The sequence below is a fragment of the Myotis myotis genome, unplaced genomic scaffold, assembly GCF_014108235.1.
Source record: "Myotis myotis isolate mMyoMyo1 unplaced genomic scaffold, mMyoMyo1.p scaffold_m19_p_1, whole genome shotgun sequence".
Lineage (NCBI taxonomy): Eukaryota > Metazoa > Chordata > Mammalia > Chiroptera > Vespertilionidae > Myotis > Myotis myotis.
In genome coordinates this window covers 142,023,643-142,036,294 of record NW_023416313.1, presented here as the reverse complement: position 1 = coordinate 142,036,294, position 12,652 = coordinate 142,023,643, and the positions used below count along the sequence as shown (strand labels likewise).

Here is a 12,652-nt window from a genome sequence, read left to right as displayed (position 1 = left end):
AGCTGAAAGGTTCCTTATAAATAAAGGTTGAAGGATAAGGACAGAACACATCATGTCACCCATATGATCCTCATAATTAGCTCTTCACGGGCACCCAAGCAGGACCTGAAGGTGTCCAGGAGGCAAGGCGGGACCACCACCTTGGGCAGGTCGCTTCAGATACAAGACTCCCTCGGAGAGGGAGAGAGCCAGTTGTTTGCCATCTTCCAAGTTGAGCAACAGAAGAAACGTTTGCACTTGTCCCCGAGAACAACACTGGACTCTATGTCCTGCGCGGCATCAGAGAGCGCGGGCCACCCCTGGGCCTCCGCAGTGTCCTCACTCTCAGGCGGTGCTGTGAGCGCTGGCCCGGGGTTGCACACAACAGAAGCTAAGAGCTGAGTGAGAAAGCGTGGTGTGTGCTCCCAGGCAGGCTGACTGAGAAGCCAGAGCGAAAAGCCACCGTCCCCACAGGAGGGTCACAAATGGATGGAAATGAACATGTAAAATTAGGAACAAATAAAGGTTTTGAGGAAAAAGATGACAGAATGCCCCAGAGAGCAGCTGACTTTCTGCTGAGAGAGGCTTTCATACTTGCCTGAGGAAAAGGGTCGGCTGATGCAAGCAACACATTTTCTGGCTTGAGATCACAGTGAACGATATTTTTAAAGTGAAGATGCCGCAAAGCCACGAGTATCTATAAAGAGGAAAATCATCGAAATAATTTTACTTTGGCCTATTAGTTTATTTTAAAATGGTTTCTACTAGGATATAAACTTAAAATGCCAACAGAGAGCTCACAAGGACCAGTTAGACTTCTTAATGCTCAAGACACTGAAATAAGTGAGATTAACATATCAGGTTTCCAAGGAAAAACTTTCATGGAAAAAGAAGCATTTTATGGCATTCATATAGCAATCAAGACAGGTGTAGATAAAAGAATTCAATATCTAACAGAAATGACCATTATTGAATTTTTTTCAAAGAACCAGGGCTCAGCCACTGTGTATTTTATAATTTCATGAGTCCTATAGTTTTAATACATGGGCCTGCATACAGAGTACTCAATGTACTGGGCTCTGGACACCATAGATATAAATTTAATAATACAATAAGCCACCGCAACCTTTTGCGTATAGTTGAGACTTTAGAGGTAGGGGCCAAACAATAAGGTTAGAAAGCTGCAGTTAAAGTGATAACATTTGATATTAAATATTATCTTTTTTTCTGCCTCTAATTAATTTCTTACCTGAGTAATTAAAAACTTCGTTATGTGTTCTGGCAACCTGCCCTTTTCACTTGACAAGATCATCTCCAGCATGTCTCCATGGAGTTTTTCCATAACAACAAACACTCTTTCAGGCGTCTCAAACATACACTCCAAATTTACAACGCCAGGGTGATGAAGGTTCTATTAAAGATAAATAAAGCACTTGAAGAAAATGAATTTTTTAATACTGGTTGGCAAGCTCACAGATTATACAAAACTGCTGGAGCCACAAGCTATGGAGAAACCCACAGTTAAGATTTTTAACACCTTTAAATTCCACATGTGTTACCTTATATTTTTGAAATTTTAACGTTTCCCAAAAATACATTTTAACTTTCTATGCACGGTGAAATTATTTTTTCTATGCTATATTCCAGCATAGAAAAAACCTAAGTTCCAGAACAGTGAATTGCTAATTAAGTTTTAATTAGAATACCACATTGAGAAATCTGTAACTTCTTAGGAACCTCTCCAATATTAAGCATACTGTCTTCAATATGCATGCAAGGCCACCTCACACACTCGGTAGAAATTTAATGTAGAAAAGATGAAATTGGTACATCTGATTGCACTGATGAAACACATTAGTCAAAACCTTTTGTAACTGCTCTGCTAGCAGAGGCTGTGGTAGCTTACTATGGAAGCTCTGATCATCATAAAAAACAGCAAATAAATGAATAAATGAATAATAAATAAATAATTCCTGCACCCCTGCTTTGTCCAGAATACTGTGCTAGGTGGTAGTCCTGCATTGTTCTCAAGAACCTAATAAATATTTCCACAATAAAGTAATGGCTGGTAATGATAGCCTGCATTTGGCTTGACATGTTAATTGTCACACATGTCAGGCAAAATTACTTGCAACTTTTGACGGGCATCTGCAGTGATGCTTAAGTCTTAATGTTTGTCTGGGGTTATCAACAAAAGCCTTTGATCGTTTGACCTTTACTCTTTTTTATCTAAATACAATAACAAAAAATCCTGCTATTTAAAACATGATTATATGTTCCACTTGTATGTCAATGAGAAACAGGAAAAAAAATTAACGAATCTACCTAAAGAATAATAAAAAACAAAAACAAAAAACAGGAACCAACTTAAATGTGCTAACAGCTGAACAGAGAAAAACATTAATGAATGCTTTATTTTAGGGAAAAAACACTCAGTGAGTGATAGAATTGTATGTAAAATGAAGTTTGCACAAACTACTTGAAAGCTGAAATGGCTCACCATTCAGACCTCACAGATGAATGCTGAGTAGGGAGCAGCAGAAGGGGCTGGGGGTGGACCTCCATATAGTCATCCTCCATGCTGCCCACCAGCAAGGAGAGCCTGGCGCTCTCCTTGGCTATGGAGGCCCACTATGGTTGGCAGAGGCTCCCACGATGGTGACCTGTCTCACAGGGTGTCCTCCCACGACCTGGCAATTTTGATCTCTGCCTCAGATATCTGAGGAGTCTCTTTGATTCTGATGCCTTGGTGACCATCATGCAGCATAATGTGGTCATAGAACATCAAGTTTCTGCATGTGGTCTAAGAGATGCCAGTACATCCACCCAATGGTCTTTCACCTCAGAGTGCTGAAGTCATTGTTCGTGAAACTGTTAACTGGTCAAATATGGCTACTTCAGCTACTCGGCCTCGAAGTCACTCTCTCCTGGTCATGTGGAGAGTGGGTGGAATGAACAAAACTCACACTCTCACTTCTCAGCTCAGCCTGCTGCTTCTGCTGACTTTTTTTTAGGCTATGAAGGTTGAGGGAGAGAAGGGAGTCAGTAGATGACCTGGAGGCTCTCCTACCTATATACAATGTCAACCCTCCTGTTCCTCTACCTGTATTCCTCTAAGTATCTGAATTCTCGGAGGTACTAAAGTCCTTCACCCAAATACGCCTTTTCTCTACTCCTACAACATGACTTAAGGAGCATCCCCTATTCAGAAAATTGGACTTGAATTGTTTATCTAATTGGTGTATTTACAGAATGTTCTAGCACAGAAGTATGGAACAGGTTAAGATTGTTCCCTGTCAACTATGTTGGGCCATGTTCACTGTAAATCTGAAGGACTCTACAAATATCCTCTAAGAGCATCTTCATGAAAAGGATTAGGGGAAAATTTTGTTATTTCATGATAAAGAATTTTAAATCCATTTAGGTTTATAATTAAAAATATATATTCAATGAAAGCACTGAACTAAAGGCCATGTATACACAAATAGTAAAATAAAACATTTTAGAAAAGTTTAAAATCATTCATTGTTGTACCTGGCCCTTAATCTCTAATAAAAACCTTATGCTTTACAAGTTTGCTAATGAATACATTGAGTGGTAGCTGAAAAATCATTTGAATAGCACAACTTTATTTTTTCTGCATATTTTTAAACTTAATTATGTATGGTTGAGACAGGGCCATCATAAAGCTTACTCATGAGCTGCAATTTTTACATTGAACTAAATGACAAAACTTGTTTTTACATTTGACAATAATAAAAAAAAACCCAGAATATAAGGAATCATACTGTATTTATCCAAATTCTCTATACCATACTGATGAAGAGTACTTCTTTAGTCTAAAGAAGATAATATTCGAAGACTAGAAATAGAAAAAAATGTAAGGTATTTTTTTCTGTTATCATGCATAATTCATGTTACCTTATTAATACCTTAAGAACAACTCTAAGATAAGCTTCAACCACATGGGTCCATGTGACTTGTTTACACTTTAAATTTTCTATTTAAAATATAAAATATATAAACTCTTCTATATAAAATAGCCATTCAACCTTTTCCTCCTAATGTTCAAAGTAACTGAATTAATTTAAAAATGGCTTGATGACTGCAATGTCATCTATAGCATACTAATGTTTAGAAAGAATTTTTGCTAACTTCTCAGTCCTACCTCAGGAAATCAGATAATAAATTCCATGGCAGAGTAAGTACTACAAGACTTTCTGGCCATCTGTTTGTTGCATTTAAGTAATCTAATTTTCAGGAAATGAAACATTTGGTCAAGTACAGGAAAGAAGAGTGTCCATTCACACATAACAGATTGATGACATATCCATGGGGTGAATAGAAGCTGTTTTGAAGTCTGGGGGGGAATTACCTTTTGGAGATCAAGATAAAAATTTTCCTGACTCAGGTTGCCTAAAGAATTCTTAAGTAATCGATGGAGACTATTCACTAAAAGCAAAGGCTTTTATAAAAGCAACAATATGTTATATAATAAAATAAAGACAATTACATCTTTATGTTCACATTCTATATTGTTATATTTTCTGAATTTATGTGAATATTTCATTTGTACCTATGTTTAATTTTAATAGTATTGCTTTATATCTATCATTCCATATATAGCTGTGATAAATTGAAGATGTCAGATTTTCCCCTTTCTTCTTATTTCACGATTCTTATACTACAATATATGAGAGATGGTAAAGAGGAGAATTAGAATCAACAACTTTTCAACAGATTATTTAGGAGCAATACAGACCTAACATGGGGATTTCTGACTACTTTTCTATAAAAACAAGTAAGTGATTTAGCTCCTACTGAGACAGAATGAAATAACCTTAAAAGTGATGAGTCCAAGATCTAAAACCTAAATGCCATGAAGAAGAGAAGGAGGGATGTTTGCAGTGGTGTGGGTAGGGACTGAGGTGCCATTCTCAGAAGTGTAGCACTCAGGGGTTTTTGCTGATTCTCATTTCTGCCAGTTTGCAGGGTTGAGAGAAGAACACACCATCCTTCCATTTTCTAATCACAGGCTCTTACAATTTACGCTTCCCTTAATGGCCCTAGAAATCATAATCACCTAATGTCTCATGAAGGGGAAATAGCATGTAATTCCCTGATAGATGCTAAAAAAAAGTCATCATGGGGGCAGCAGATGACTATAAAAAGACTCGTTAAGGATAATACTCAAATTGGTAAGGGAAGCTCAGCTCTCTCCTAAATGCCAGAACCTTATATCCAACTGTGTTCCGGGTGTGTTCATTTAAAGGAAAGATGTCAAACAGTAGGAATTGGTGTCTTTTCTTCCAAACTTACCCTTCTGGTGATTCCCCTCTTGGTAAATAGCCAGGCATTTTAGTCAGAAACTGAGAGTCATACTGAATAGTTAGTCCTCCCTCAATTCTCAAACCAATTGATCTTTAAAACGAATAGAATCCACCTCCTTACTGTCTCTTACACTGACACCTCATCTTCATTGTCACCATGACAGCCTTGGTCTACCAGTAAGCCTTAACGCTTCCCTAGGGATCTGCCACAGCCTCCCAAATGATCTTATTAGAGGCCTTGTTCTCCTTCAATCCATTCTTTAAAGGGCTGCCACTGTGATCTTCCCAGAGGTGATTCTGAATCATACCATCTTGCTTCCATGCCACTATAATCACTACGGGTTTTAGGAGGAGGTGCATGTACCTCGCTAGCAAGGCACATGGGGCCCTTCACTGACAGCTCCTTTTCCTCCTCCCACCAAATACTTCCCCAGCTTCTTCTCTTCTTCTTCCACATATGTACCCATATCTCTGGCCATGCTGAACTATTTTCAAAACAAGCCATGCTCCTCTTCTTTTCTATACTGTCATACATACTATTCTCTCAGCCAGAAACAGATTATTTTGCCTGGTATGAATGCTCAGTGGACAGGCAGCTTTCATGACTACCACAGTCTCTTTATTCTCATAGTCTTTGGTAAACCCTCTTTCATAACAGTTAACATATTTAATTATTGGTGAATCTCTGTGTTTTGCCTATAAGACCACAAGCTCCTTAAGGAATATATTTTATCAATTATATTCCCAGTCAGCAGAGTAAGCCTAATGCCTAGTATGTATTAAATACCCAATACAAGTTTATACATTTGATTGAAGGATAAAGAATCCCTATATCTCCTTACTTTTCAGCACATGAATAATACTCTTTTTTTAAACTGAATTTATTGTGGTGACATTGGTTAATAAAATTATACAGGTTTCAGGTATAAAATTCTATATAATCTGTATAGTATTGTGTTTACCACCCCAAGTCAAGTCTCCTTCCATCACTATTTTTCTCTCCTTTACCTTCTTCTACCTACTCATATTCCTCACCCCCAACCCCCTTCCTGCTGGCAATCACCATACTGTTGTCTGTGTTCATGAGTCTTTCTTTTTATTCTTTGGTTAGTCACTTCACCCTTCTCATCCAGCTCCAACACCCCCTCTGATAGTTGTCAATCTGTTCTCTTTATTTATGGGTCTGTCTCCACGTTGTTTATTTGCCCATTAGATTTCACATTTAAGTGAAGTCATATGGTACTTGTCTTTCTTGGACTGGCTTATGCCACTTAGCATAATGCGCCTCAGGTCCATCCAGGCTGTAAGATTTCTTTCCTGTTTCTGATTTTTTGTTTTTATGGCTGAGGAAGTAGTATTCCATTGTGTAAATGTACCACAGCTTTTTTATCCAGTCATCTCCTCATGGATAGTTGGACTGCTTCCAAATTTGGCTATTGTAAATAATGCTGCAATGAACATAGGGTGCATATGTTCTTTTGAGTTAGTATTTTGGGTTTCTTTGGATATATTCCCAGAAGTGGAATTGCTGGGTCAAAAGGCCATGCCATTTTTATTTTTGGACGTAACTCCATACTGCTTTCCACAGTGGCTGCATTCCCATCAACAGAGTATGAGGGTTCCCTTTCCTCCACATCCTCACCAACACTTTTTGCTTACTGATTTATTGATGGTAACCATTTTGGCAGGTATGAGGTGATGCCTCATTGTACTTTTAATTTGCATCTCTGATGATTAGTGATGTTGAACCTTTTTTTCATGTGTCTATTGGCCAACTTTATGTCTTTTTTGGAAGAGTGCTTATTCAGGTCCTTTGCCCATTTCTTTTTTTAAAATATATTTTTATTGATTTCAGAGAAGAAGGGAGAGGTTCAGAGAGATAGAAACATCAATGGTGAGAGAGAATCATCATTCAGCTGCCTCCTGCACGCCCCACACTAGAGATGGAGCCTGCAACCGGCGCATGTACTTTGATTGGGAATCTAACCATGACCTCCTAGTTCATAGTTTTAGGCCAGGGGTGGGCAAACTTTTTGACTCGAGGGCCACAATGGGTTCTTAAACTGGACTGGAGGGCCGGAACAAAAGCATGGATGGAGTGTTTGTGTGAACTAATATAAATTCAAAGTAAACATCATTACATAAAAGGGTACGGTCTTTTTTTTTTTTTTTAGTTTTATTCATTTCAATAGGGCCGGATCTGGCCCGTGGGCCGTAGTTTGCCCACGGCTGGTTTAGGCTCAACCACTGAGCCACACCATCCAGGCCTTTGCCCATTTATTAATTGGATTATTTGTTTGTTTATTTTTTCAATGTATTTTTATTGATTTCAGAGAGGAATGGAGGAGAGAGAGAGAGACAGAAACATCAATGATGAGAGAGAATTACTCATCGGCTGCTACATGGGGATTGAGCCCACAACCTGGGCATGTGCCTTGACCGGAATCAAACCTGGGACCCTTCGGTCCACAGGCTGATGCTCTATCCACTGAGCCAAACTGGCTAGGGTGGATTGTTTATTTTTTTCAGTGTTTAGTTTTATAAGTTCCTTAATCATTGTGGATGTTAAGCCCTTATCAGATGTATCAGCTAATATGTTCTCCCATTCAGTGGGTTGTATTTTCATTTTGTTGATGGTTTCCTTTGCTGTGTAAAACTTTTTAGTTTGATGTAATACCATTAAGATTTAAATTATTTTATTGAAGATAGGGTGATACATATCTGACATATTTAGTGACAGTTCATTTTGCATCCAATATGGTAGATATTGATGTCCTCGCTTCAAGAAAAAAAAAGTACTAGGCCTTTCATTTTTAGTTCACTTGAATAGGCTAGGCAATCTCAGGATTCTGATGATGAATCATATAATCAGAAATAATGATTTTCTAAAGTCCCAAAGGTATAAGTAAGACATCCTGGATTTTTTCCAGGTACTGTTCCCTTAAAATATAGATTTGGCCACTGCTTTTGTAAATATTTCAGCATATTTGAAAGGAATAAACATATACTTTTCCTGCTATCTAAGTGATTTGTATTTATTTTATATGTAGCTATTAAAAAAGAGATACTCATCCATTTCAGCTCATACTCAAAGCCCATAAGGAAACATTCTCAGGAAGAGAGAGAAAAGCAGGAGCAGCTAAACACCATAGCCAGGATATTCCTTTTAAATTACCCCACCCCTCCTCCCCACGCTGCCAATTCCCCCTTATATAACTTGTGAAAATCTAATTTCCTGTGATTTCATTATTGTCCTGAGGATGAGAAATACAGTACCGAAAATGGATTATTTAGATGATAATGATCATGGTACGTCTACCCTTTACTTGGAAAAGGCCTTACAACTCCTGTCTCTCCATTTTTCATTCGATTTACCACTGGACAGATATGACAAGGGAAGCCTTGAGGCTTGAAACATCATTTCAGGGGCACAGTTTCTCTGGACACACTCCGTCTGAGTTTGAATTCCAGCTCTGCCACTTCCCAATTCTGACTTCTGTTTCTTGATATAATAATAATAATAATAATAATAATAATAACAACAGTAACGACAACAATAATGCCTAACCTTGTAACATAACTAGGACTTAATTACTTATTGTATATAAAATCCCTCAAATCATGCCTGGAACACAGTAAAGGTTAGTTGCTGTTATTGTGGGGAAGCTTTTCTGTAATTTTCAAACAATCTGGGCCACACATCTCTCTTTAGTTTGATAACTGGAAGTATACCCCAAGTGGCAGAAAAGAAACTCACTTCTTGCCTCTCACCTAACAGAGGCTGCATCAGAAATGAACTGCCACAACTTGCTCCTTCTAGTTTGTCCTGCTCATCTTTCCTGTTGCTGTGTATTAAACTTCAGTGATTAGGGCCCTAATCGGTTTGGCTCAGTGGATAGAGCGTCGTCCTGTGGACTGAAAGGTCCCAGGTTCAATTCCGGTCAAGGGCATGTACCTTGGTTGCGGGCACATCCCCAGTAGGGGGTGTGCAGGAGGTAGCTGATCAATGTTTCTCTCTCATCGATGTTTCTAACTCTCTATCCCTCTCTCTTCCTCTCTGTAAAAAATCAAATATATACTTTTTTTTTTTAAAAGAGGCAGAACCTGTCTTTGGGTGGCTCATACATTTAAACTTCAGTGATTGGGGAGGGGCTTCTATTTCACCGCCAATCGGGCGAAGGCTTTATGCTGCAGCCAGGAAAGCCCTCCTGACCCAAAGTGAGCATGGAGGTGTTTTGGTTGTGCCAGATGAACGTGTTCCCGTGTCAGGTTAGGTTGGCAAGAACTCCATTTCAATAGGCTCATACTTCAGTAGTTAGTTATCTTTTAGTGGGTAACATTTTGGGGGGAAATTTCATGTGTAAATTTTTGGAAATCTACAATGATTTTAATCTAGGACAAAACAAAGCTAACTTACATTGTCAGAAGAACAAAGGGACACAACCTTACTTCAACAAGAAGATTAGATATAATCATCTACCTTCCTGTGAATAGGGACCACTTGCTGACTTTTAGATCAATGGGGCCACAATCAAGATGTTCAGATCTCTCCTAGTAAACTGGTTTGCTCATCCCATCCATCAGGACTGGAGTGTACTGCTACTCTTGTTGTGGCACTAAGTAGGACAGAATAACCCTGGTTAAATATAGTTCAAAATTTCATGGGAGAAATAATGCACTGAAACATCTCCATTAACTGCTAATGACAATACATACACACTACACCCAAATATCAAGAAAGGTAGTCAACTTTTAGGTGGTTAGCTATCAATGCAAAATTTGCCATTACATTTTTTATCTTAAATTCACTGTAAGTCTGTGTATTCTATTAAGTAATACTGGACCAAGAAATTTTTTTAAAAAGACCAATTCAATATTTGCATAGCAAAAAGTCATCCAAGGCCTGATGTCAAACTTCTCTATTACTGTATATTCATAACCTATCTATACACCTGTCAGTCATTCTTTAGTTCATCAATTGTGGACATGCTTCTATCTAGCTTTAGATTCCAGGGATGCTGCAGACATATGGTAAATACAATGAGTATTCTCCTTTCCCTATAAAAGGAAGAAGCTAAATGCAGAGGGGAGAAGGAGTATGCAGAAAACAACACTTAAGAAAAGCTCTCATCATCTTTCATATTGTTCCCAGCCTTTCTTGACTTTTCGACAGGTGAAAATGCTATAAAAAATATCTCATATTTTCTACACATGGCCAGAAATCCTTCATATTAAAGGTAGGAATGGGACATTTAAAAAACAAAATCCAGATGTCTTAAGCCCTCCATGTGGACTCATACACAGACGCTTCATCAGCACTGATGTTTACGTAAGGGTGAGGTTGATATTGTAATTTTGGAAGATGGGTAATTTCTATCAAAAGACCCTCACATAGCAAGGATCTAGTATGTATCTGAGTACCCAACCCTACCTCCCAACCAAGGCCAGAGTTTCAAGTTGACTTTAGACAAAAGAGCATGATATTTGAAACCTAGAAACAAAGGTGACAAAGACAGAAAATTAACTGACCAATACCATTGGAAAAAAAACACAGTGTTAGTAAACATTTCCCCAGAAAGTTTGACCCCCTGTCCTCTATGGTACCACTCAGTCTGTGTTTAGAGAAAAGGCAAGAATTAAAAGTATGGCTTGTTAAAATAAGAAAATTGGGATTTGTAGATCAGCATGTATATATCGTACATTTAAGTTGAAAACTTCAATTACCTGGATTTTTTCCTGTTTGCTATTAAATGCAAATCAATGGAGATGCATCTGGAACACATTTTTATTTCCTGTTAATCTACCTGGCTGGAAACATGAACACATAAATCCAATCTCGTCCTGGTGTTAGATTTAAAGAGTAATTTTTGACAAATCATATCACTGTAGCCCAGCTCCTACATTTAGATGTCAGTACTCCCGGAAGCCTAACATTCTATTATCATGTTAACTCATCTGTGTAGACACATAATTCTTCTCATGTTTTATATATCAGATAGTGGGAAATGGAATGAGTGAGTATACAGGGTCTACTGGAGAGATAAAAGATGACACATTATGTGCAAAAAGGTCAAGTGGTGACATCTTATATTTGCATAAGGGTTCTGTGGTAAAATGTGTTTAGTTTCAAAATCAAAGGTGTTCTTAAATAAGGGCATTTTTGAAATCTTTAACAAGTAAAAGACTGTGTTCATTTCTAAGATGTGGATGACCTGGAGAAAGTACATATTATTTTCTAAATTGTTTTAGTGAGGAAATCTTAACCCCCAAACCAGTGGTTCTCAACCTTCTGGCCCTTTAAATACAGTTCCTCATGTAGTGATCCAACCATAAAGTTACTTTCGTTGCTACTTCATAACTGTAATGTTGCTACTGTTATGAATCGTAAATATCTGATATGCAGGATGGTCTTAGGCGACCCCCGTAAAAGGGTTGTTTGACCGCCAAAGGGGTCGCGACCCACAGGTTGAGAACTGCTGCCCCAAATCCTTCCAGAAATAAACTCAAATTTCTTCCAAAAATATGTTGGTAAACACTGATATAAAAACCATGTTATACATTATGTCATTTAGTTCCCCCAAATCATTCCTCTGAAGCAAGCACACCAAGTCAGATGAACTCCATTAATTAAGGAAACCAGGTTTTAAAAAAATAATAAAAAATAGAGAAGTTTTGACTTGGAAACTGGCCTTTTGACACTCAGTTTTTACTATGACTACATTCTTATCAAACACAATATTTGAAAAAATTTTTTACGTTTATTTTCTTTGTCTTATATCTTTGTTTTCTTTTTCCTCTATTTTAGACATTCATAAACATTACCTATAAGCTTTATTTTTTGGAACATGCAGAAAATATGACTACTTTAGAGCTGAAAAACATGTCTAAACAATTTCAAGTAAATTCTTTGTGCAATAAAATACAAAGAAGGAAATATAATAAAACCTATTAGATGAAAGTGAGACAGGGCAGTTAGCATAGGGGCAAGAGACCCCAGGCCCCACTGTTTCCCTTCCCCTTCTAGGTTACGACACTGTGGAAGTGACTGTGAAAAGCCACCTGTGCCCTTGCTGCCCCTCTCCCAGTTTCCCGGGGTAAGAAACAGTTAAGACAAAAACCAGTCTCAGCCAGAGTTGGCAGCCATGTTGACCTACACCACAGTTTTGAAGCTGCTCTGCCCTTCAGGTCATCATGACAGTTCTGAGAAGACCAAAGGAAGAGCCACTATCTAGAGAGGAGGGACTTGGGTGAGCTGGGCCGATGACCACACCCCCAGTGTCAGAGACCATTCCCCCCGCTTGCCCACAGCTACAAAAACCTCCCCCCAGAACCCCTTGGCTAAG

At 38.2% G+C, this 12,652-nt stretch overlaps 1 protein-coding gene across 2 annotated transcripts in view; it reads right to left on the bottom strand.

Moving 5' to 3' along the window:
* The window catches only part of PRKD1 (protein kinase D1), a 303,270-nt gene that overhangs the window by 20,313 nt on the left and 270,305 nt on the right, over positions 1–12,652 (bottom strand). For both annotated transcript variants that reach the window (XM_036354098.1, XM_036354107.1), the window contains 2 exons: positions 1,229–1,390; positions 578–676 (listed from right to left, as the gene is read on the bottom strand). In XM_036354098.1, the coding sequence (XP_036209991.1) occupies positions 578–676; positions 1,229–1,390 (261 nt within the window). The remainder of the gene's footprint in view (positions 1–577; positions 677–1,228; positions 1,391–12,652) is intronic.